General features: G+C 53.6%; 7 protein-coding genes across 7 annotated transcripts; 3 read left to right on the top strand and 4 right to left on the bottom strand.

Annotated features, from left to right (window-relative positions):
• Positions 1-125: 125 nt before the first annotated feature.
• On the top strand, positions 126-656 carry EsH8_VI_000261 (YbjQ family protein; the record flags this gene model as incomplete). Its single annotated transcript, XM_083271514.1, has 2 exons — positions 126-237; positions 310-656. 2 exons carry the CDS (start codon positions 126-128, stop codon positions 654-656), a joined length of 459 nt encoding a protein of 152 aa, XP_083126688.1.
• Positions 657-1,809: 1,153 nt separating this feature from the next.
• EsH8_VI_000260 (dipeptidyl aminopeptidase) lies at positions 1,810-4,678 on the top strand (the record flags this gene model as incomplete). Its single annotated transcript, XM_083271513.1, has 2 exons — positions 1,810-4,480; positions 4,554-4,678. The coding sequence occupies 2 exons, from the start codon at positions 1,810-1,812 to the stop codon at positions 4,676-4,678; spliced, it is 2,796 nt and encodes a 931-aa protein (XP_083126687.1).
• A 783-nt stretch (positions 4,679-5,461) lies between these two features.
• Positions 5,462-10,678, bottom strand: EsH8_VI_000259 (clathrin heavy chain; the record flags this gene model as incomplete). The annotated part of the gene is made up of 4 exons (XM_083271512.1): positions 5,462-5,815; positions 5,867-10,099; positions 10,152-10,523; positions 10,592-10,678. 4 exons carry the CDS (start codon positions 10,676-10,678, stop codon positions 5,462-5,464), a joined length of 5,046 nt encoding a protein of 1,681 aa, XP_083126686.1.
• Positions 10,679-12,568: 1,890 nt separating this feature from the next.
• EsH8_VI_000258 (CCDC90 family protein) lies at positions 12,569-13,420 on the bottom strand (the record flags this gene model as incomplete). The annotated part of the gene is made up of 2 exons (XM_083271511.1): positions 12,569-12,998; positions 13,053-13,420. 2 exons carry the CDS (start codon positions 13,418-13,420, stop codon positions 12,569-12,571), a joined length of 798 nt encoding a protein of 265 aa, XP_083126685.1.
• A 1,300-nt stretch (positions 13,421-14,720) lies between these two features.
• On the bottom strand, positions 14,721-15,497 carry EsH8_VI_000257 (pheromone precursor protein 1; the record flags this gene model as incomplete). Its single annotated transcript, XM_083271510.1, has 1 exon — positions 14,721-15,497. One exon carries the CDS (start codon positions 15,495-15,497, stop codon positions 14,721-14,723), a length of 777 nt encoding a protein of 258 aa, XP_083126684.1.
• A 2,599-nt stretch (positions 15,498-18,096) lies between these two features.
• On the top strand, positions 18,097-21,453 carry EsH8_VI_000256 (major facilitator superfamily domain-containing protein; the record flags this gene model as incomplete). The annotated part of the gene is made up of 5 exons (XM_083271509.1): positions 18,097-18,195; positions 18,255-18,683; positions 19,250-19,277; positions 19,775-20,140; positions 20,207-21,453. 5 exons carry the CDS (start codon positions 18,097-18,099, stop codon positions 21,451-21,453), a joined length of 2,169 nt encoding a protein of 722 aa, XP_083126683.1.
• A 1,058-nt stretch (positions 21,454-22,511) lies between these two features.
• Positions 22,512-24,298, bottom strand: EsH8_VI_000255 (FAD-binding oxidoreductase; the record flags this gene model as incomplete). The annotated part of the gene is made up of 2 exons (XM_083271508.1): positions 22,512-23,940; positions 24,030-24,298. 2 exons carry the CDS (start codon positions 24,296-24,298, stop codon positions 22,512-22,514), a joined length of 1,698 nt encoding a protein of 565 aa, XP_083126682.1.
• Positions 24,299-25,557: the final 1,259 nt, after the last annotated feature.

Below are 25,557 nucleotides of genomic sequence, written 5' to 3'. Positions count from 1 at the left end.
CAATCATCATTGTCGCGCTGGGCTGAGTACACTGCCGGTAATTGCTACTGAACTGCAGTCATCATATTGCCGTACAACATTCCCCGGGCCCACATCAAATCCAAGTAGACTCAAACACATCAACCATGAACTTTATGGGTAGAAAGAGCGACGCCAAGGTCGAGGATGTAGCCCACATCCCGCCTGAGCTGTCGGACCTGCACTGCTTCACCGAGACGGGCGGAGTCATCACCACAAGTGCGTCCTGCTCCCCTAATGCCCCCTCAGCTAGACCATGTCCCGGGCGTGCCTTCTAACAAGTGTCGCCAGCAATGTTCGACATCCCGGGCTACCGCGTGGTCCGCACGCTCGGCGCCGTGTACGGGCTGTCGGTGCGGTCCCGCAACATCGCCGCCAGCCTCGGCATGGTCATCAAGTCGCTGGCGGGCGGCGAGCTGCGGTGGTTCACGACGATGCTGTACAACTGCCGCAACGACGCGCTGGGGAGGGTGGTCGCCGAGTGCAAGCAGCGGGGGGGCAACGCCATCATCTGCCTGCGCTTCGATGCCGCGGACCTGGGAGGGTTCGCACAGACGTGCGCGTACGGCACGGCTTGCGTGGTGGAGAAGATTCATGATGACAAGGCCTCTGCGCCGCAACTTGCGGAAGAGCATTAATCGGATCTTGTACCTGGGAGGCTTGAATGGGGGTTGATTGCATTCCGGCGTGTTCGGGGGTGTGTACGATGTACGAAATGGCAGAGGCGCGTGGTGGGGAGTTTGATATACCGCTGCATTTAGTTAGAGTGTACTTATTTCGTTGTATCTACTTCTTTTTGACTTTTTCGATAGCCCGATCAATGGTTTGACATGTTTGGACATCCCAACATCAGTTGCACCAAGACGGCGGATATGCATGCGTGACTAATACCTGCTATAGAACAGCGGGAAGAAGGATGGCACGCACTGACGTCCTGCCTCAAATAGCTCTTTCCCCGGGGGGGCGGTTTTTTTTTCTTTCTTTCAAACACCAAACGGGAAATCCCTCTACCAGGGTTGGCATCCCACGATAACGCACGATAAGGCGAGGGAGGATATGAACTCCTGCCCCATTGAACGAATACAGGGCGGGGCAGGCCTGTGCAGCAGAAGGGTGCGTCAATCAGATGCAGTCTGCAGTGCTTAAGCAGCAAGCAGCTCTCGTGGTTCGCAGCTCTGCGGGCATTTGCGTGTCCCCAAGGCCGCCCCGGGCTAGCACCGACGGGGAATGTCATGATTGAAACGGGCCAAGCCCACCCTGCTGCACTCCGCATCCGTTATTAATCACCACCCATGGTCGCGTCCATACATACCTAGTACAGCTGCTGCAAACCTTCTGTCCGAGGTCCAGGCCAGCTGGCCTGCTAAGCTACCTTATCCACCACGCCAATCCACCCCCAAACCAGTCCCGGCCAGGGGTCCGCCACGAAGCACAAGCACCAACCACAGAGGGCAACTCCAGCTTCCTCTTGTTCTTTGTCTAATATCCGCCTCCCACGATTCCTTCGCGGGTACACCCCTCCTAGACATTCCCGACCTGTCACCCCCCCTCCGACTCTCCCTTGCTCCCCACCCCCGTCTCTTGGTGACTGTTTACCCTTCAATCCATGGGGTATCGTCGTCTTGTCGCCGGATTTCCAAAAGAGGACTGAAGCTGCCTCGAGACAGCATGCCGTTTCAAGTCACGACGCAATCCGCCTAGTTTCGATCCCATCTTTCTGCCTCTGCTTTTCGCTTTTGCTGAGCACGACCCGGAGAATCCCACAATACTGCCATCAGCCCATCCCTCACAATGGACGTACCGAGCGCATCCACCGCCGATTCCGCCGCTTCTCGACAACCGACCGCCGAGAACCGCAGGATGTCCCACGAATCATCCCTCTCGAGCATTTCCACTACCAGCCTCGTATTCGACCGCCTCCACGAGCAGAATGAGAAGCCCTACTCCTCGTCACAGAGGCGCCGCGCCCCGTCTACCTCGCGCCCCGGCTACGGCGATGATGATGACGACGACGACTACAAGGAGTCCGATGCAAATGACCTCGAGACGGGGCCGTTTCTGGCTCCCGCCGGCGTATTACGCCGCGTGGGAATGGACCGTGGGCTGAAGAAGGGACTGGCGCTTCTGGCCGGTGCCTTTCTTTTTGCCTGGGGAGCTGCTCTCTTCGTCTTCTTGACAAACAAGTCGTACAAGCACGGAAGCCAAGTCGATCACGACCCGTCAGCAACCTCGCGCGGCTCGGGAAAGCCGGTGACATTGGAACAGGTCATGACCGGCCTCTGGTCGCCATACTCCCACTCGATAAGCTGGATTGAAGGGCCGAACGGCGAAGACGGGTTGCTGCTCGAAGAGGGTGCTCGGGGCAAGGACTACCTTGTCGTGGAGGACGTCAGGTCGGGCAATAAGGACAGTCAGGCGGTGGCCAATGTCCTTCAGAGTCGAACGCTGATTAAGAATCCGTGGATCGAATACAATGGCCGGCAATTGAGTCCAAGCGGCAGCCACCCCAGCAAGGATATGAAGAAGGTCCTTGTCTCGACCAACCGCAAGCACAACTGGCGTCACTCCTTCACTGCGCTGTACTGGATCTTTGACGTCGAAACACAGACTGCCGAGCCGCTTGATCCCGAAAACCCTGATGGGCGAGTGCAGCTTGCGACGTGGAGCCCTCAAAGCAATGCCATTGTGTTTACTAGAGACAACAATCTCTATCTGAGAAAGCTAGACGGCGACGGGAAAGTCACTCAGATCACCAAGGATGGTGGCCCCGAGTACTTTTATGGCATTCCCGACTGGGTGTATGAGGAAGAAGTCTTTGCCGGCAACAGCGCCACATGGTACTCCCAAGATGGCAAGTATGTCGCCTTCCTGCGAACAAACGAGACGGGCGTTCCGGAGTATCCTCTGCAATACTTCGTATCAAGGCCCACCGGCAAGGAGAAGGCTCCTGGCGAAGAGACCTACCCGGACGAGAAGCGCATCAAGTACCCGCGCGCGGGTAGCCACAACCCCGTTGTCGACCTTCTTTTCTACGATGTTGAGCGCGGCGACGTCTTTTCCGTTGACATCTCCGGCGGCTTCGCGGACGACGATAGACTCATCAACATGGTCCTCTGGGCCAACAACAAAGTGTTGATCAAAGAGACCAACCGTGTGAGTGATATTATGCGAGTGGTCCTCGTCGATGTGGTTGATCGCACCGGGAAGACAGTCAATACCGTCGACGTCGGCAAGATTGATGGCGGCTGGTTCGAGATCTCCCACGAGACCCAGTTCATCCCTGCGGATCCCGCCAACGGACGACCAGAGGACGGGTACGTTGACACCGTCATTCACGACAACGGTGATCACATTGCCTACTTTTCACCCATGGACAACCCTGAACCTGTCTACCTCACCGGCGGCGACTGGGAAGTCGTGGCTGGGCCGTCTGCTGTTGATCTGAACAACAACTTGGTGTACTTTGTGTCGACCCAGGAGTCCTCGATTCAGCGCCATGTTTACAGCGTTCACCTCAACGGCTCCGACCTCAAGCCGTTCACGGACACCAAGTTTGAGAGTTACTATGACATCTCCTTCTCCAGCGGCGCAGGCTTCAGTCTCTTGTCGTACCTAGGCCCCAAGATCCCCTGGCAAAAGGTTGTCAGCACGCCCAGCAACCCCACCAAATATGAGCACGTCGTCGAGGAAAACGAGCAACTCGCCGAGAACGCCAAGAAGTACGAGCTCCCGATCCTCAAATACGGAACCATCAAGGTGGACGACGTCGAGCTCAACTACGTTGAGCGCCGCCCTCCCCACTTTGACGAGAAGAAGCAGTATCCCGTTCTCTTCCAGCAGTATTCTGGTCCCGGATCCCAGTCCGTAAGCAAGAAGTTCTCTGTTGATTTCCAATCCTACGTCGCCTCTGGCCTCGGATACGTCGTTGTCACCGTCGACGGCCGCGGCACGGGCTACATCGGGCGCAAAAACCGCGTCCTGATCCGAGAGAAGCTCGGCTACTGGGAAGCATTTGACCAGATCGCCGCCGCCAAGATCTGGTCCGCCAAGAAGTACGTTGACTCGGCCCGCATTGCCATCTGGGGTTGGAGTTACGGCGGCTTCGCCACCCTCAAGACGCTCGAGATGGATGCCGGACAGACGTTCAGCTACGGCATGGCCGTCGCGCCCGTCACCGATTGGCGCTTCTACGACTCCATTTACACCGAGCGCTACATGCGCACACCGCAGCTGAACCCCACGGGCTACGACCAGACGGCCATCTCCAACGTATCCGCCTTGGCCGGGAACACCCGCTGGCTGATGATGCACGGGGTTGCCGACGACAACGTGCATTACCAGAGCACGCTCACGCTGCTCGACAAGCTCAACCTCGAGGGTATCGAAAACTATGACGTCCACGTTTTCCCCGACAGCGACCACGGAATCTACTTTCATAATGCGAACAAGATTGTTTACGATAGTGAGTCCTTTTCCTCTCCCCCCTCCCCGTTCTGGATTTTGGTGAGAAAAATAGCTCATATTCTCCGCGATAGAACTTAGCAACTGGCTCATCAACGCCTTCAACGGTGAATGGCTCAAGATCGCCGACGCGAAGCCCATGGTCGAGCCCAAGGAGAAGGAGAAGAGAGATGAAGCCGCGGGACCTGTACTTTTATAATAATGGGGAGATCCCTTTTTTGGAAAAAAAAAGAAATTTTAGGGAGTACGGTATCCAGCGGTTTGCTTATTTGTGTTTTCTTCAATTCTACTGGCATGATGAATAGAGATGATTCGGGGCGCAACCCCGGCAAAACAAAGCTTGTTGGTCATGGTAGCTGCAACGTGAAGACACTAAACAAGGCCTCTGCAAGTTGCGAAACTGGCAATTCGGTCACAATTCAATACTCTTCTCAGCCTTGCTCGACCGAAGCCGTGGCACTTTGTCTGATTGACCTGTCAAAGTTGTTGGCCATTGGCGTATTGGAATCGAACAAGAGGCCCCCTGCCTTCTTAATCAGCCGCACTCACTCAGCATGTGGTGCACGTAGACTTCATCAGAGGAAGAAAAAAAAGAATCAACATCAATAGAACTATCATACAGTTTTGGGCTCGAGCGACAGGCTCGCGATATCCCTGAGTCAGTGATAGCGAATCTAGCTCCATGTGTGCAAATAGTGTAGTAAGCACCACCAACGATTCCCTCGCGTAACAGTCATCCGCCTGGCTAAAAAGCTCATCCATCCAGAGAGCAAAGAAGATACGATTACAGGGAACCCTCGGTTATCTCAACGCCTTCGTCCTCGTTCATAGAATTTTGGTGCGGTCGGTACATCCGTCCGACCGCCTGGTACCTCTTACTGCCAAAAGGAACAGGCTGTAGATAAAGATGCATGGGTTGTGGCCACGTGTGCTGTTGCCGCACTTCAGGCACCAACATCCAAGCATACGCTGACGCCTTTATCTAGAATCCGAAGCCAGTGGGCTGGGGCGCGAAGCCGTTCGTCTGACCATAAGGCGCAGGAGAGCCACCCATGCCGCCAGGGCCGGCAGTAATCATGAGGCGGTTGCCACCAAGAATTGGAGTGTTCGTCTCATCCTTCTCTTGCTCCTTCTCCTTGTTCTTGCGAGCCTCATTGTCAGCCTTGAGGGCTGCCAAGTCCTTGGTCTGCTGGCACAACATGTTGATCATGTAAGGCATGGCAAAGTCAGTAAGGCCGCTGCGCCAAGAAATCTCCAGCACCAGGTCTGGCCGGATAAGCTCGTAACAAGCGTAGAGCATGCCAACATAGCATTCGCGGCTACCGATATCGACAAACTGCATCTCATGTCAGTAACAAATAAAATCTGCGCGCTGAAAAGTACTTACGTAGCGGAGGAGGTCCTCAACAACATCAGTCTTGGCTGAAATAGCAGCAGTCTCAATAGCATCCTTGAAGAGCTTGTCCTGCTTGGAGAGAGCGATAGACTTCTCCCACCGCTTGTTCTTGCGGTAAATGCTGGCTGCGATCTGGCGGAAGAAGATCAAGTCGTGCTTCTCCAGACGGGCAGCAAGCTCGACCGGGTCGTAGTTGTCGTAGTTCTCAACAGAGTCGCGGAGAGTCTTGTAATCCTCCTCCTCAATCAGGAGATCGTTGATGGCGTTGTTAACCGTGCGCTTGTTCTGAGTCTGAACGTTGATAAGGAAAGGCTTGATCAAGGGCAAGTTGTCGCTCTTCTCGAACAACTTAACCACACGGTTGACGTCGATACGGGAAGTAAGTGCCTGAAGGAGATCCGTGAGCAGAGAAGGATGCTGCTCCAGGTAGAAGTTAATGGCACGGTAATAAATCTCCAAGTTGGCCACCTTGACAACGATCTCCTTGAACTGCTGGTGCTCCCAAGAGTTCTCAGGGCGCTCAATGACCGCCAGGGCGGCGTTGTCAAACTCATCGTAGTGGTAGTAGCAGAAGACCAGCTCGGGCCAGAGGTTCGCCTCCTCGCAAGCGCGGATAATCTTCGGCAGGTTCATTCTGCTCCAGAAGAGCTTCAAGTGCTCCATGAGGCGCTCAGGGTGGTACTTGGACAGAGCAATACCAAGCTCCGTGAACATACCCATGTGGGCACGCTCGAGACCAAGGCCCTGCTCCAAAAGACCGATGAGCTCGTCAAAGTAGCCGTTGCGCTCGTATTGCTTGACAAGGGTCTGCAATTGCTCGGCATCAACGATCAGGTTAAGACCGCAGATCTGAGCAAGACGGAACTCCTTCTTGTCGACGCAGGCCTCGTGCACCTGCTTCCAGACCTTGATGTTGTTGGCCTTGCGGGCGCACTCAACGGCGGCCTGGTACTCCCCGAGGTGGACAAGCGTCGTCGCAAGCTTGGCCCAGTTGGAGATGCTGGTATAGAAGATCTTGGAGGCCTGGTAAAGACCCTCCTCGTAAGCCTTGTCTCCGGACTCCTCGATGTTGGCAACGTTGGTGCCACGGAGGAAGTCCTCCAGCTCGCCAAGCTCATCCATGCGGGCGAAGCAGAAGGCGAGAGCGGTATCGATGGCGGGCTCACGCAATGTCTTTCTAGCCATGCGCAGGTACTTGACAAGGTCCTCGTCTTTGCCAGCGCGGACAGCGGTCTCGATGACCTCATCGTAGTTCTTGGGGTCCTCTGCCTTAATGTAGGACTGGATAGAGTCGCTGACACGGAGGCCGTCAAGCTGAGCCTTGGCAACCTTGCTCCAAACCTCGGGCAGGTCAACCTCCTCGGCGTAGGCCTGGGCACGGTCGATGCTAACGACGTTCTCCACCAGGACGTTGACAGCGGCAGTCTTGTCGCCAGTCTTCTTAAAGATCTCGAAAGCCTCCTCGTGGAGACCAACGTCGATACAGGCGGACGCGATATCGGGGGCGCTGAAGTTGTCCAGGCGGTGGATGTAGTCCATAACCTTACCCTTGTCGGCCTTGGCAGCGGTGAACAGAAGCAGGTTTTGGAGGTTGGCGTTGTCGCTGAATGGCGAGGGCTCCAGAACGATCTTCTCAAGAAGCTCGATAAGCTCAAGAGGAAGATCGCAGGCCAAGAAAGCGGCGACAGCCTCGGAGACCTTGGAAGGATCAGTAGACTCGGGCACCGCGGTAGCAGTCACTTGGTCGATCACTGAACGGCGGTGGATGTTGTTCTCGCTGAGGACAAAGGTCCAAAGCTCGCGGTCAGACCGCTCAAGGAGGTATCGGGCCTGGTTGCGGTACATGCCATTCTCGTTCGTGATGTTGACAAGCTCGAGGTCGTTCTGTCCCTTCGAGTAGGCGATGAAGGCCAAGTTGGGGTCGCGCTTCTCGCAGTATTTACCAACAGTGAGCGTGTCGTACTGGTCGTTCTCCTTGAGGAACTTCTCTGGGTTGTTGTTCGAGTCGATGTAGATCTTGGCGAGCGCGTTGAACACGGCCTGCTGCTGGTTGCCGGCGGCAAGAGTCGCCTCGAGGAAGGGCAGAAGGAGCTTGAGACGGTTGCGAGTCTCAACCTCAGACACGAGCTCATCAATGGGGATCGACGCAGGGTTGACGGTTGACAACAGATTCTTGATGATGGTCTCGTCGCAGTCCACATCCAGCAGGCCACCAATAACGGACGGCGTCCGGCTGGGGTTGACACGCTGGACGTAGGTCTCGATCGACTGGAATTGCTGCTGCTGGTAAAGGAAGAGAACCAGGTCGTGGACAAAGTTGAACCGGTCGCAGACGATGATGAGAGGCAGCTGCTCCTGGAGCTTGGCTTCCTTCAGGAAGTTCTTAACCTTTTCGGCATTGTAGTAGTTGCTGTCTCTGCAAATGCGCTCGACTTCATTGAACTGGCCCATCTTGGTGGCAGCCTCGATGTACTTGAAGTGAACATCGGGATCCTCGGACAGGTTGACAATGCTGCCAAGGTAGTAGAAAAGACCCTCGGCAGTCTTGTACTTCTCAAAAAGATCAATCAGGTGAACTGGGCCCAGAAGATCAGAGTATTTGGTGGCAACCTGGACCACAGCCTGCAGGTTCTGACGGATGTTGTGCTTGATCATGGCGTCCAAGCAATCCAGAGACTGCTCAACAGACAGCTTGCCAAAGAAACCAGTCAACCAGTCAAGGTTGAAGTTGGGAGTGGCAGCAATGTTGATAACAACGCGCTTGACGGCAGCGGGGTCCTCGTAGAGCTCCAATGCCTTCTGAGCCAAACCAGCCTGCTCGCAGAGCGTGGCGATCCGAGTCTTATCGAAGTGGGAGAACATGTCGTTTCCGAGGATGGCATCAGCAACCTGGGGAGCATTCATCAAGTTCATCTCCAAAAGACGAGTTTGAAGGTGGCCCTGGTCGGGCCTGTTGTCCTTAAGTGCATCCAACAAGAAGGCAGTCGCCTGCTGAATCATGCCCTGGGACTGGAAGATGTCGACCACCCTCTCGATATCGACCAAGGAGCCGCCTTCGTTGTTGGCCAGCGCCGTGGCAAATTCTGCTCCCTTCTCGGGGTTGACGCGGACAATGTGCTGGAGAAGCTGAACATAATCAGGCTGGTAACCGACCTGGGAGGCGTAGGGCAAGATCTTCTCAAACTGGCCCGTCTCGGCGAAGCCAGCAACAACCTTGTGGGGGACGTTGGCCTTGAGGTACATTGTAAGGGCCATGTTCAAGTCGTGAGGCCGTACAAGATCACCGAGTCTCTCGGAGGCGGTGAGCTTGCCCTCCTTCTGCCACTTCTCCAACAAGTTGAGCCGGTTCTGGGCGAGGACAGGCTGAGCCAGTTCAATAGACTCGTGCTCGTTGAGCGCGCCCTTATCGAGCAAAAGACCGAAGTATTGCAGAACGAACGACATCTGGCCGGGCTGCTGCGGGAGCGACTTGAATCTCTCAATCGTCTCGGCTGTTCGGAGGAACTGGCGGGGGGAGTTGGCAGCCACCTTGGCCGCCTCCATGAACTGGCCGCTGTTAAACAACTGCTCAAATTGACGAGCATAGAGATTATCAGCACCGGGGAGGCCAGCTCGTGATGCCATCTTGATAGCCATATCGGTGTTGGCCGGGTTCTGGAGGAGGTAGGGGATAATATTACTGTCGTCAATCGAAACAAAGAGCACTTGACCCTTGCGGTTGATTCCGACAATACCGCGGGACTCGGTGTCAGGGCAGGTCGTGAAGATGGTGTCGCTGGAAATTCGGTTCATGAAGATGCAGGCTGCAGTCTCGAGGTCGTAAACGTGGATGAATCCATATTTGGTGACCATGAAGATAACGCCGTACTTTTGGGACACCTGCATAGCCACGGGGAAATCGCTAACAGCTTCGGGGGGGAAGAAGATGTCGACGGCCTTCTTGGGGAAAACGGGGTTCGATTCGGCGTGATCGACCTCGACGATGTGAAGCTTCGCGCCGGTAGCTGTTCTTACGGCAAAGGTGAAGAGCTTGGTGTCGGCGGGGGCACCCTCCAGGCGCAGCGTGCCGAACGCAGCAGCATGACCCTCAATTGCTTGGCTGATGCCACGGTCCTTGGAGTACAGCTGCATCGAACCGACCACACGGCCTTGTTGTTGCGAGATACCAACGACAACCATCCACTTGCCCTCGGCGTTGGTTCGGTAGTTGATGATTTGGCAGCCCTGGTTCAGTCAGTTGATGGCTTGGCCACATTTGAACAGATACTATACACACGTTAAGGTTGGCATTTCGCTTGAACACCTCGACAGGTTGGGCCTGGGTGGCGTCGTAGACGTCCCAGTGGTAGACTGCCGAATCTGTGACCAAACCCAAAGAGGTCTCGCTGATCCACTTCCAGTACTGGACATCCTCATTCATCGTGGTGGACTTCAATTTCGCCTTCTTTTCGAGGTCGAAGATTTGGAGTGTTCTGGATTGCGCCTTGAGGGCGATGACTTGGCGAGACCAGTGCATGATGGCACTGTCGGCCTTGATGGGGCGTCGTGTAACATTGTTGCCATTCTTCAGATCGACGATGACGACCTCGGGTTGGGCAGCTTCGTTCTTCTTTTCCCGGATGCACACGTAGGAATCTGACTCGAGTGTCTGGTAGAGAGCAGGTCAGCCAAGTTGATGGCACGGAAGAGACGGATAGCTGGGGGCAGGCAACTTACGCAGGAGTTGAAGCCAATCGAGGAGTCCTCGACGCCGGCAGTCTGGAGCTGGACCAGCTCCTGGAACTTGATCGGTAGAGGCGCCATGACTGGCGGTGTCTGTCGCAGGAAGCTTCCAGGAAGATAATTGCGCTTCTCAGCTAGGTGGTGACAGCTCCCTGGGTTGGATTAGCCAGCTTGTCGGGGGTCGCGGGAATTCGTGTGGACAACGACGTGGTGTCGTGCAATGAGGGAAAGGAGAAGGAGCTGGGGGGTAGCTTCCTTGCGACCCGAATGAATGCGCAAAAGGCAAGTACAACAGGGAAACAAAGAGCGGCAAAGGATGTAGTGTAAATACGGGCAGCGATGCACCTCGCAGTGATGACAATCCGGAGGGCAAACGTTGATGATGGGTTTGTTTGGGGGGTGGGAGGAATGGGAAAGATGGGTACGGTACGGGATACGTAGTGCGAGAGAGGTGGAAGGTTGGAGATTATTTTAGGTAGTACCTTACGTTGCCTGTTCGGTCCCTTCCTGCCAGGTTGTTGCGCACTGAACCAGCTGCGCGACGCCTAAGGTGTGTGGTTGTGTGGTGCCTGCCTGTCCCTCTGTCCACTGGGCTGCTGCCAGCATGCTCCTGCCACAGCTTGCTGTCTTCAGCCAATTAAGGCCCGTCTGGCCCGTGCGTTGGGCTCCTGCACCGGGATTGCTCTGTCACGTGGCAATGATGCTGAGGTGGCCGCTTGCAGGCCGGAATGATATTTGACCGGATGCGTGGTGACATAAGCAGCCCTCATTTAGCTTAGGTCTCGTCTCTGTGCCTGCGTCGAAAGACGATTGTGGCTGAGCTCGAGGCGCCAGCCACACACCCAGTGGCTCAGTTGGAATTTAATTTCTTTAGCGCCTTGCAAAGAGCATACCTATAATCACAGATTCTGAAATTGATGTTTCATTTGAGGGAATCGAGAGTCAATTCTTAGACATCAAGCTCGTATGCTATCATTCAATGTTATGTACCATTTGGATGAACAAGGTGGCCCAACAAGACAGACGGTTCAATGGTAGGGCAAACAGCAAAGCTTATAAGTTGGGAGGGGGGAAACAAGATTTGAAAGTGAAGCTGTCTAGGCGTCTGCTACATATGCACTCGCTGCTTAGCAGCTATGATGCTCAAGACAACATATAGAGAGCATTATGCTCTCAAACTGGAATATAAAAGATATCAAATTTAAGTAAGTGTTTGTCTACACCAAGCATCGCCCAGCTTCCAACATCCGACTAGGCCCCCAATTGGGTAATTGTCATACCACAGACCTTTGTCGAGATTCACAAGGTGAAAACCCGAGGCTCGCCCCCGCAAAGGTAGTTTTTGCAAGTCAAGTAATCTGCAAACTTGAGCAGATCGTAAACCTTCATATTGACACCATCCTGGATAGCTGCATAACAAACAGGATGTATCCATGGAAAACATCACTCACGCAAGCAAGGAGTGATGGCCGACATAGAGTGCAGATTCCGACATCTTCATGACGCGTCCAGACGTCTCAAACGCGTGATTGATGAGATACCGTAAGCGGAATACTGACTCAAATCGGCCTCATAAGTAGTCGCAGGAAGGTGGGGGTTGCCAGTTTGTATTGGGAGACCGACAATACCGGCATGCATATATTCTGTTTCCGGCAGAAAGAGCCCACGGCAGAGTCATTTGCTGAAAATTTGTATCTGTGGCAGGCGATATAGAGAAGCAATTGCCGTATTATCACCCAGGCCTAAACGCGAGTGCCCAAGCCGCAGTAGCAGCTTTCCTTGACCAGATGGCCCCGAATGCAAGGCCATTCAGAAAGGCTAGGGCCTGGGTACCATCGAGGGTATCATGGATTTGAAACTCCCATCGCATGGAAAAGACTGCGGGGCAATCGCAAACCAACGATACCACGTATTCGCCCTTTGCCATATGATATTTGTCTTTGTAGGACAGCAAGACGTCCAATTGCCCTTCTACATGAGCAATCTCCAAGCACCGAGCAGCAGAGCCGCGAAACCAGTGCACACACCCATCAGCCACTGGAGCGTCTGGAACTTGACCTGCTCCAGCTTCTCACGTAGCGCCGCAACCTCCTGCTCAATCTTGGTCTCTGTCTCCTTAATCTTCAGCTCCTGACCGACAGCCTCCTCACGAATGCGACCCTTCTCCAAGTTCAGGTCGAGGCGTACGCTGGCTTGGGTCCGGCCAATCTCGTCGCGCAGCCGGGAGTTGAGTTTGGCGATATCATTGCTGAGCTTCTCGTGGGAAGCGCGTGTTGTATTCGATTCGGTGCTATCAGCGGACAAGAGCTCGGAACGCAGCTTAGCAAAGTCGACTTTCTGAGTGTATGTGGCCTTGGCGGCGTCTTCGCGGAGGACCATTGTTCGGGTGAGGTTTTGTATGCTGCGCTAGTGTGAGATGGCGGGTGTTTATAAAATGATAGGGGGCCTGGCACACCTCTCTTGTATTACGTCGTTGAGAACCTTCATCATGGCCTCGGCTTGCACCTCCGTAAAGCCCTCACTCTTCAGGCGCTGTACGAACTTCAGGGTATCAAAGTGGTGATCGCGTTGCCTCGCAGGGGTCGCATGAAACGATCTTGTCAAGCCTGGGCTTTCCAGAATCGAGGCAGGCTTGGCCTTGGGGGTACCATTGCGGCATCGCGGTGATTTGTTCGCCCCGTGGAACGCGCTGGGTCGGGTGTGCAACTGTCGGCGGGGGCTCAAAGGGAGAGAGACGAGAGGCCGCAGGGTTTGAGAAACTTTTGCAGGACCAGTCCAGCTGAGTCTTGGGAGCAAAAATCTCGGGAGTCCGTCTATCGCCATGGTTGCTGGTTTGGCCATGTTGGGCTTGTCGATGTTGAAGGAGCGATTCAAGGGGACAATCTCCAGGAGCAGCGCGGGAGATTGAGATGGCCAGTGACGGCATGTCGTTACAGCTGACCCACTCTGCCACCTTGGAGCGCTGCTTGCCGAAGACCGGCCGCGGTTGCAAAGTACAAGGGGGCTGGACCCTCCAGTGCCCAGTGTCCACCCACTTGGGTCGTCTGCTGCCTGAGGCACAGATGGAAAAAAATCTCGTCGTGCCTACAAAAGTTCGCTTCCGCCGCAAATCTTTTGACTGTTTTCTTTCTTCTTCATTATTGAACAACGCAAAAAATAACATTCTTGTTCTCGTTAAATTCCTGGTGAGAGGTTCGCTTTTGCTGAGCCCAGGACCACTGGATACGGAGATCGAAATGGAGAAGGAAGCGAACAATCTTGGGTGCGGTGCTTCTCTGCCTACGGGCAAGTGAGAGGGAGCGCAATGATTGAGCGTACATATTTGCCACCATTGTAAAATTTGCCTGAGAAATATCGTCCAAGGCTTGGTGACCCTCTGCCAGTCAATCTGCGCACGTACGCCGCGAAAGCATAGCATGCGCCGGATGCGATCGACGCCATGCTTGCATCTTAAAATCCCCACGAGCCACCCCTCCCATGAGGGCTAATATTGAAGTTGTCGCTGCGGCAGCTGCATATCTATGTATCTCCTACGCAGATTTTGACATGCCTCAAGCGACGGCTGCGTGCTCGTTGTGCCAAAACATACTTAGTCTTCTAAGTTGTTTTCTTGGGCAACCTTGGTTTGCTCTCGATATCAGACCACTATGATGTGCAGGCAAAGCAAGTGCGGGATCATTCTATTTTAATACACGGTTGGTAGGCGCCATTGCCCGAAGCAAGCCTTGATCTTTCCCACGCCCCCTCACGAAGATCAAGACAATGGGACAAGAAAGCCGGCCACTAGCATACATGAAAAGCGCAGAGTCTTCTGGAGAAGGTCGTCACCATCCATGTCAAAAAGTTTGATAAGCTGCGTCCCATTGGCGCCAAGCAGACAGTATCAAAAGAAGACGAGAAAGTGATGTGTATAGATGGTGGACTTCCGTGGGACTTATTTTCTCTCCGAAAACCCCGCCGCGCTCTCCTTTTGAGAGCCTACTTCAAATATCGTACAAGAGAAAGCAAAGCTCCATTGGAACCGATGGGAGATATTATAAGAGCTCGCCGCCATCACCCATGCCAATTCATAGCTTCCTTAAAAGGGGGTTATTGGATGGAAAAGTAACCGGTATTACACTCCTTAAGCGACGCTCTCAATGACGACACGAGCCGCGCTCGTCATGGCGTCGAGGTCGCGAGTAGCCCTCCAAGACTCGGGACTGGCGTCGCGCTTCCAGCAGGGCTGGCCGGGATGGATGCACCAAGGCTCGGCCTCGCGCTTCTTAACGACGTCCTCGTTAATGGTCTCGATGAGAGCCTCGGCAGCGCGCTTGGTATACCAGCAGGGCTTGCCCGGACGGCCGCACCATCGCCTGTCCTCGGCGTGAATGTCAATCTCCTCAAGAGTCTCAACGTCGCGCTTCCAGCAGGGCTGGCCCGGGCGGATACACCAGGGGTCAGTTTCGGCATTGGGGAGGGCCTCGCGGCGGTCAAGAGCGGTAGTGTCGTTGGCGAAGTGCTGCTCCAAGCCCAGGCTGCTGTACCAGAAAAAGGGATCCGGCTGTGTGGAAGCGACGACTCCAGCGAGCTCATCGAGGTGGCGCTTGGCCAGGAAGGCGGCGCCACCCTCGGAGTGGGAAAGACGGGCCTCGGGGGAGCGCTCGAGGAGGCCGTCGACGTTGCTGAGAGCAGTGGAGAAGGCCTCGGCGGCACGCTTCACCTTCCAGCAGGGCTGGCCCGGGTGAATGCACCATGAATTGGCCTCGGGGGCCGCCTCAGGCTCAGGGGCAGGAAGAGCCTCGCGTTTCACCTCCTCCCAGCAAGGCTGGTCCGGATGGTCACACCCAGGTTCGGCCTCGGGGATGGCCATCCCGTTAACAGCGACTGCCAAGACGGCGAGAGATGCAATAAGTCTCATACTGATGATGCTGGAAGTGAAGAAGCTGTCACGGCAGAAACGAGGGAGGCGAATGATCAAAGAAGGGGTGACAGACTCGTTGAAATCGAGTGATTTGCTTGTCTGCTCTTTAGGTATGCGTTGGAACGAGTGATGAGCGAAGAAAAGTTAGACATGAACATGGAACTCAATGTCGTCTTTATAGATGCGCAGGTCTTTGTGGCCCTCGCGCTCAAGCTCCTCTTGAGTGAGTCGAATGCACCATCTGAGAAGTTATCTTGGCCGGTACGCAGGGGGAGCCTTTAATAGTTACATAGTCAATCCTCAAGCAAGGCTCTTCAACATCAGTGGGTTGGAAGTCTCAAAGGAAAGGCCCACAATTTCCGGGTCTCCGCTGGTCAATGTGCAAGACAAGCGTTGGCAACTCGAAGTCAAGCCCTGCGCACCAAGGTCTGGACGGGTGTTTTTATCAACCGAATGGGGGGCAGTATTGAAGGCTCCTTCATTGGGTGCTGGGCACATCTAGGGTGGGCACACAACAGTGATGCAGGTGAACGCCACAGGCGGATGTCGTTGTTGAAAAGATATGGATCAATCTGCATATGACAGGGATTGGAAGAGGGTAAGGGCCTCTTGGTGCCCCATCTTCGGTTTGCGGGGTGCAGATGAACATGCCCATTCGTTGAGTCAAAGATAGTGACCGGTTTCTGGACATGCTCAATGCCATCGGCTGCTTCGATAGAGAAACATCCAAGCTTGCGGACAGAGCCTGATATCTGACATTGCCATATTCGTTACTCGTAGCTTATAACAGCAACACCGATATACTATATGTCAATGACAGCCAGTTTGGATAGTGTTAAGGTGAAACCACAGCAATCCAGCCGTTGTCAGCAGTAGTCAGATTGGGGGCGCCATACATGAATATTATGATGGTACAAGCTTCACCCGAACAGATGTTTAACAAAGCTCGATTTGACGCGGGTCTTACACAATAATAAGTCAGGAGATTCCGTACTTTTGAGAAGGCTAGAAAGCTCCGCTATGAACTCCTTTTGTCGTTGTGCTGAACAAACATCACCCTTCAAGCAATCATATCCACCGCTGGCCCATGCCCGTCGCCCTCCACGATTCGGCTCCTCGACTTCGTTATTTCACTGCGTGGCTCAAACGAGTATATGCGGCCCTGGCCCTCGAACTGTAATTATTGGATGCTATTGAGGGTTTTCTTCAAACAATTCAGCCACTTGGGGCCCTCGGAATATTTAAACCATTAAATTGTTTGCTTTCTGCCTCGTACTTCTACGTACCTCTGGACGGAAGTGAATGGCAGTCATGCATGGGACTGTCTTCCCCTATGTATACTGAATAAGGCCCTGGGGACATTTAGTCAAACCATAGAGTTCATCGAAGCCCCTACCAACATAGCTCTGTGGTACTGCCGATTGTAGATTGAGCCCTTGCAGGGGGATCGTGCGATACTTATTTGCCTCTTTTATCCGGCACCTCTTGGCAACCACTCTCTCGGGATCCCTGGTCTCCTTGGCATGGCCCCGCGGCATTATTTTGTCATGTGGGACGCTTTTAAAGCCATTGATATGACGGCCGACAAACGGACGTTGCGGGTCCAGAGGGAGTTTGCTCGTCCAAGGAGGTGAGTTCTGGATAGGAGGTTTCAAACGTGTATATTCCTACCTTCAACTCATAAACCTTGGACGCTGTTATTAACTAAATCGTCCCGTACTTGATTTTGGACCCCGATGTGTATTTGCAGGCTATGGACGGGAGGAGGGGTTGGTGCTTGGCAACAAAACGGCGCAGTACTCCGAGCTAAACGTAAAACGGTCATCCTCGCATTGATGCGACACATTGTTCCCATAATACTGGGATTTGGTCATATTCGACCCAGGATTGTGCAATCCGACGATGACGTGTCACATTTGGAACACCATTTTGTCAAGTTCTCAAAACTAAGCGGTGTTTCACGCGGCCGGCAAAAGAGGCTCAAAAGCATGCATGATGTTAGCTGAGAGATGCCTTTTAATCAGCCTCTATCACAACGACACTCCCAGAACAATCAACCTAAGCATTAAGATATTGGATGCATCAGTCATCACTGGGCGTCATAGCTCGCATCTATAGGAAGGCTTGGGTTCCAAAGGTTTATAGAAATCCCGGTAAGAAAACATCATTTGTAAATTGGGAAACCCCCCTCATCACAACGTCATCAACCACGCAGCATCAAGACCGAGATGCTAGCAGCACATAACCCCCATCCCAGAGAGGAGGAACCCCCGCTAGCGCGTTAATAGGCAATACAAAAAGAGATGAGACCGAGCTTATTACAAGATAATAATAGTATATATGTGTCCAAGTTGTCGTACGATGTGACGGTCTTGAAAGTCGTCGTGTCTGTTACTGTTGTCGTCGAAGCGGTGAAAAGTCCCCAAAGTGCGGGCGGCATCTAAACCGACGTGGCCACTAGCTTGATCCCAAACAAAGCACCTGCAACCTCCAACCTCGGACTCCCCAAAATTAATGCTAGAAAGCTTACGGTCTAAAACAAAACAAACTAAGCAGCAATTGACTTTTCTCCACTTTTCCTCCTGCAACTGTCAAAATGGGCGATGACCTTCGCTCAATCCTCTGCGGAGAATCATGGACTTGGGATTCAGATGACGTATGCCACATTTCGTTCGACAAAAATGGCACGGGCGAGGTAAGTCTCACTCGCTGGCTAAATTGGCTGCATGAAAGCAGGGCTGACGTTGCACGCAGCTGATAGCTCGTGCCGAGCTCTGTGTCTGGATTGCCGCAGAGATTGAATGGAAGTGCCCAAACCCAGAAGTGCTTGAGAATGTCGTCGGCGGCGATGTAACTTCGCCCTCATTATTCTGGAGTCGCGCCGGCTCTGCACGCCTGATTGCTCAGTTTGATATCGAGGTCACCCTTACAAGGCGTCGAGTCACCACATTGGGACCCGCGCTGAACAGCTACAGGCGGATGAATGATGAGCTGCTTGTCGATGCGGCCTTCGCGCCGAAGACTTACACTGCGCGACTGGAACAAGGCATCTTTCGCTCACCCTCCAATTTGAAATTCCATTCGGATATGCCGCAATGGTCACCTCGTTACAATTTCAGAATTGTCTTTGATAAGTCGCCGTACCCTCCGGAACATGAGTGGAAGGATGCGAGCGGGGGGCCGGTGGCAATAAAGTTTTGGGAATGGAAGGAGTTTTGCAGTGGAAAGTTGCCTGCCAATGAGAGCACCGGGTCGATTTGGGGTTGTCTCAGCAGCTGAGGACATGCCTCTGCATAATGCCGTCAGATCTAGTTGGCGCATAAGCGCGCTTTCCACAGCAACAGAACGATGTCATCATGAGAGCAAACTACACCCTCAAATAATCATCTCCCAAAAATGGGCGGAATATAAGCTATGCAACGACATATTCAGTCTTTCCGCATTCCCTCGTACCTGACCCAAGACCAAGCAAGACATTCACATGCTTGAAAGCCGCACTAATAATTGGCATGAGACGAGCTTAATCCAGAGCTCTTTGTCATTGAGAACGAGCTCCAGAGCTAAATCCACTGCCTGCGAACCATTAGCTTCTCATCGGTCGCGCTCACTCTTAAGTGCTCTTAGTCGGGTACTAATACACCAACCACTGCATTTTCCCTAGTGCTATTTATTGACCATACTGCCAACAAATCCGTAGCTCAAGGGACAACTAGCACAGCTGGTCGCACTAACATGAGTCAAGTTCTCAGTTCAACCCCGAACCCACCATGTCTCAGAGTAAGAGACGTTGTGTAAGCATCGACGTACCGGTATTGTAGTCAATTCAAAGCCACAGCCGTCCGATCAAAGAGCTCGAGGACCCTTTGAACAGCCCCCGATCTTTCATCTGCCACCATGACGACATAGACGGGACGAACGTTGGAGATGTCATTGCACGTGTGTGGCCAACGGTCAGCGCCGATCATGAACAGGTCAGGCGGTGAGGTGCAGATATGGAGTGGGTCGGTCTCGCGGGCCGCTAATACCGTTATTTACCTGCCTCCCCAGTCTTCCTGACCCCGCAGTAATTTACATAGTACCAAAATCGTCATCCTCTTTTCTTTCTTCCATCACAACATTCAACGTGAAAAGAAGAGGAAACGGCGATATCATGCCTCAAAGAAAGCAGCGGGACCCTAATGCATTTCCGACCCGCCAGCTGGCCGTTCTTGGTACAGCGACCCTCCATTCCAGCCCCATACGCGCCTTATCAATGCCCTGCTAACGTCACCCAGCAATATGTCGCTTTTCAGAGCCCATCGCGTTCAACTCGATCCTGGCCTACACCTTCGATATGGTGAAGGACGAACTCGGCGTTAACCCGAAAGATGCGTCCTTCTACGCGGGTCTTTTGATTTCCGCGTACGCAATGGCAGAGGCCATCACCTCAATGGGCTGGGGCGCGTTGTCCGATCGCATCGGTCGCAAGCCAGTGGTGCTGTTTGGGTTGGTCGGCGTGGCAATTTCCAGCCTGATTTTTGGGCTGGCAAAGTCTTACTGGGTCGCGCTGTTGGCAAGATTCATTGGCGGCGCTCTCAATGGTAACGTCTCGGTCATGCAGACCATGGTGGCAGAAATGATCACGAATCCCGACCACGAGCGTAAGTTCTACAGTTGGAGTTGTGTGCTGAACGATTGCTAATTTGTTGGGGATTTCCTGCGTGCAGCCAAGGCTTATGCTGTGCAGCCCTTCGTGTGGACTTTGGGTGGCATCCTTGGTTCTGCCATGGGAGGTTACCTCGCCCAACCCGCCACTTTTTACCCTTCGATTTTCCCCAAGGGCGGGCTTTTCGACCGATATCCGTACTTGCTCCCGAATCTTGTCTCTGTCGTTGCAATTTTAATTGCTGTCATCCAGGGTATTTTCCTCCTGGAAGAGACCAAAACCGATTTTGGGTACGAAGACCTACCCGCAATCGACGACGATGACGTCACAGATGAGACGACGCCACTGCGGCGAGCACCCATCCGCAACTTCAACCCTCGCCGCTCGATATCCACCAGCCACTCGCGACCGCGCTTTATCGAGTCGGGTCTCCCTATGCCATTCGAGCAAGACTTTGATCTGAGGCGATCATCTTTCGGAACTGTCCACTCGATCAAGGTTGTGCCCGAAGACTTGCGACAACACTTGCTGAATTCTCGGGCCCAGGCGACAGGCCAGAAGAAGGTGAAGACTTTCAACAAGACAGTTGTCATGCTTATTACGACCTTGGTCATCTTCTCGTATCATCAAATGGCAGCCGGTTCACTCTTGCCGACGTATCTCCTTGACGAACCTAAGAAGCCGCGTGGACAGCTTGATCTGATAGGCGGTTTAGGCTACCTAGTCCCTGATGTCGGTGCTTTCCTGGCCGTCAATGGTTTTATGGGCCTCCTCATCCAGGGGCTCATCTTCCCCATATTTGTTGAGCGCGTTGGTGTTTGGGGATCCTTCATCGCCATGATCGTTGTATACCCTACCGCGTACCTGCTTTTGCCCTTCTTGTCGGCTCTTCCAGAAGCCTATGTAGAACCCGGCATTTGGTTCTCTCTCATTATGCAGAGCTTCTACGGCATCATTGTCGGTCCCGTCACCCTTATTTTACTTAAGAATGCGACGCCGACACCGCAAGCACTTGGAAAAGTCAATGGTTTGGCCATGTCCGGTGCTTGCCTTGCCAGAACTCTCTCGCCGCCTCTCGTAGGTATCATCTACAGCTTTGCGGGCTCCACAGCGGCCTGGCTTAGTTGCGCTTTCGTCGCATTAGTGGGACTCGTGCAGGTCATGTGGGTTCCGAAGAAGCATATCGACGTGGACCACGTCGAGATCGACAATGCGCTTTCCAGACGGTTTTCGGTCACTTCGCAGAGAAGGGAAAGCCACCAGAGTATTGAATCCAACCGAGGTCGACGCATGAACGGAGTAGTTTAGGTAACACATGGCAATGGAGGAGTTACGATTTTGGGGTTTTCCTTCCTCTCATATTGTCTTATCCCTGCATTTGGCATTTGTGCGAAGCTGTCCACGAGTTGTTAATGAATTTGTCACGGATTGTTTGTTTTGGTGTTGAAACACACTCGGGGCTCATGATTTCAACTTGGAATGCAGGCGTTCTATATATACGAATTTTTCCAGATCTATGACCGATTGTCGCAGGAGTATTTCTCCCCAGCATACGAATTGACTGTTTTTGAACCAAATGGCTTGTAATAGCTACAGTTAAACTATTAGTAACAACAGTTGATTTTCGGATGTCCCGAATCACATTGCAATCCTAAATTACCTAAAAATGTTCTAAAGTGAGGATATCAGGTCTACATGAGATATGTCAAACAGTACTTCACATGATAAATGTACCAAGACAACAAATATATCAAATAAGCTAGTCTAGTCGTTGGATGGAGAGGTTGTAACTAGTGCGATAAAAATTGGATCAACTCGGGTCAGGGCCGGAGGCCGCCTTTCCACCTATACCTCCTTTGACCGCAAATCAGTCAGTACTGCTCTACATAAAGGGCTGAACGCCTTTTGATCTCATGTCAGGTTAGCCTAAGAAACCAGAGTATCCACCAAAGATGAGCTACTACTGGAAGGCTTGTGTAGTTGGGAACATACTTTGTAACATCAAGCCTGATCGACCTCATGTGTCGATCAACAGGTGCAAAAGTCTGCCCGGGCCACCTTCACCTTGTCGCAGAAACGAATTCAAGATATTTCTATTTCATCAACACAAAAAATCGGCTTGTGGCACCGCTTGAGCAGTAAATCCATATGCTGCTGAGGTAAGATACTTTAAAACGAAGTTTTGTACCCACCCCTCGAATCACTTTTATATGACTGCAGGTGCAGAAGGAATCGCAATACTCAAGGGCAAACAAATGTCATTGATGTTGAAGAGATTTGATCGCACTAAGTTGTGTGTGCTAGATATAATATATTAGAACACTCAATGGAGTCTGGACAGCCTCGCCGGAAGACTCTTTGGCTGATCAGCTCCTGCACATCCGTCCGTTATTATCGACCGTCCAAGCTTCACTACCAACTGCAGCGACATTGTAAAGCAGACCCTTGGGATCGTACTTTTCCTTGATATCCAGAAGCTTCGGGTAGTTGACGCCAAAGAAGGTCTCCTGCCAGTCCTTCTGTTGGAAGTCGGCCTCGTTGATGTACGCACCCGCGCCTGGGGTCGCAGCCTCAATAACGGGCTGCACAACCTCGGTCATTCTGGTCTGCTCGGCGACCATGTCCTCGAAGGGCACCTCGAAGCTCCAGGGCAGAGTCAGCGACACCTGAACGATGGAATCGCGCCACTGGGGCAGAACAGCGTTGGCGCCGTCTTGACCAAAGTGCGAAACGTTGAGGCCGACGCCGATGTAGGTGACACCGAGCTCGACGAGCTGCTGCGCAGTTGGACCGAAGTTGGGGAGGACTGATCGGGGAAGGAGACGGCCGCCGAAGAGTTGAGTGCCGACCTGGATGTTGCCCGAGGGGAGAGGGCCCCAGTAGTTGTTGTAGTGGTCCCTGTAGCTGTCGTATTGAGTGTAGCTGGGCTGCAGTGTGATGTTCAACAGCGCGAGGGAGTCGGCGAGGGGCTTCAGGATCTGCTCGACTTCGGTCTGGGTTTTGTTGTAGGCCGTCAGGGCGGGGGACTGGAGGAAGCCTGGGCCGAAGAAGTAGATGATCATGACGCCGGAGTCGACAATTTCCGGAAGCGCGGCGTGGAAAGCGTCAATGACTTGGTACAGGGTGTTGTTATCGGAAACAGTGACCGCGAACTTGGCGCCACTGACGACGGCGTCGGGGTGAGCTCGAGTAGTGATGGAGGTGACAACTCCGTAGTTTCCGCCGCCGCCGCCGCTCAGAGCCCAGTAAAGGTCCTGGTTCTCCGTCCTCGAGGCCGTGATAAGCTCTCCGGTCGGGGTGACGACCTCAAACGACAAAGTGTTGTCAGCAGCCAGGCCGTAGATGGTGCTCAGCGCTGAGTGACCTCCGGACTGGACGTAGCCTCCAGCAATACCGACGGTGGGGCATTCGCCCGTAACAACCGCCAGGCCGGCTTCATTAGCGGCAGCGATGGCCTCGAACCCCTGAATACCAGCCCCAGCCTTGAGGGCCTTGCCGGTGTAGTAATCACTCTCCCAGTCCAGGATTTCTGTGCCCTTGAGATAATGAGTCCAGACGGCCAAGGCGCCGGCACCCGTCGATCGGCCGTTGTAGTCGTGGCCGGTGTTACGGATGACAAAACGCACGTTCTTCTCATCGGCGAACTTGAGCGCTGCCACAATGTCGGCGGGCCCAGTGGCGTTTACGGCGTAGCTGACATAGTTGCCCAATGTGCAAGGGGTGTCTTTGGCCGTGAAGGGGTCGCAGCTGGCGTTGGCGAACAGGGGGGCCATGACCGACGAGGAGGACTCCATGCTGCGGTTCGCGCGAGTCATAGGTTAGCCACGACAGAAAGCCGATCATCCGCATCGAAGAAGCAGTTATGAATGTGATAGATAACTCACTGGACTTCCGAGTACAGCCAGGCATCCTGGAGTCGGGCGCATTCAGTCGCGTTGTAGGCCTCGCCGTGACACGGGCTTCCCAGCGGTACGGTAGCAACCAGACGACCACCGACCGTCTCGTTGAACTGCGCCCAAATGTCCGCGGACGGCCACCCTGCGTCTCCGGGGAGGTTCTTGCACGATGCCGTCGAGTTGGCAAGGGTACGGGCCTCGGCAAGGATGGCGCTGTCGACGGCCAGGCCCATTGAAGCGAGGAGTGAGGCACGCATCTTCGGCTTGGCAATGATGGGGGAGGGGACGTGCTTCAACGCAGATCTCTGGAGCAGGTTCAGCAGAAAGGTATAGGAGAAGGAGGAAGGGGGCCGAAAACCACTTTCGAGGGGTTCACGGGCGACGACTCTGGGTATTGTATGCGACGCTGCCCGATGTGGCTCCCTTTCATATCCCCTCAATTCATTATCGTAATTGGCCGCGAAGCGCGTCTAAAGTGGCGATCGCAGGGTAAGACAAGAATATGCAATATGCCCACTTGCTGACCGGCTCTGGTGCGCGATTTGGCACCATTTCCGGCCATGATCGCCGCGTCGGGCCGGAGTGAACACTACCTCCGTCAGCGCCAATGAGCCGCGGCTTATCTTCTCCCCTTGCCCAGAGAAACCAACAAACATGAGGAAGAAAAAAATTCGGTTTCGCAGCTGTGAGCCAGGCCCAACGATGCGCCTCGTCATCTTGACGGTGGAACCTCCCGGGGGTTGTGCTTGCAAGGATGCGGCACGGGGCCCCGCACCCGGGGTCGCTCCGACTTCCCCGATTTGCTTCGCCGGGCTTGCCGCCGTTCGGCCCCTGTGAAAACTTGACTCGTGACCCCTGCGGGACGGACCTGATTTCCGAAACTTTATTTGCGGAAACCGGGGGTTTGACAGGCCGAAAGCCCTCCTCCATCGTAAAAACCCTGTGTCTCATTTCTTCATGGTCTGTCGGCTTGCGACGATGCCTGCGAGATCTTGCAACATGGTACGACTGTTATACAGCAAGGTAGAATGTCGATGAAGATAGAAGATCGGTGATCGATTCCTTGGCAATTGCATCTTTGACTATGAATGGCAATCCGAACGAGGGGCATACAAGTTAGACACCGTTAGGAGTGTGAGCTGGGTCGTGAGGGAAGAAAGGGGACTGGAGACGTCCGGGCCAGGTGGAAATATGCGTCCCCGAAATGCGCATACTGCTGACTATCTTTGAATAGCAGCTGAATCTCCACGGAAAAGAGAAAAGAGCCATCCTTAGAACCAAACTGTACAATACATGCCATAACTGTAATCCCCTATGCACATGGAACTATGCCCGTAATGTTTCATTAGGACTGAGTAGTCTCTATCCATACGCATCCTGTAACGTTGGCATCCCCCCGGGTCCTTTGATCTCTGTGAGCGCTAAGTAGAGCAGCCAAGTCTTGGAAGTGTGGTGGGCCGCCCTGGTCAAAGAATCTTAGTGCCGAAGCCACTCGCGCTATTTGGACGCCTCACGC

This window comes from Colletotrichum jinshuiense, chromosome 6 (genome assembly GCF_051148585.1).
Source record: "Colletotrichum jinshuiense chromosome 6, complete sequence".
Taxonomy (NCBI): Eukaryota; Fungi; Ascomycota; class Sordariomycetes; order Glomerellales; family Glomerellaceae; genus Colletotrichum; species Colletotrichum jinshuiense.
This window is presented reverse-complemented; position numbering and strand designations above follow the sequence as displayed.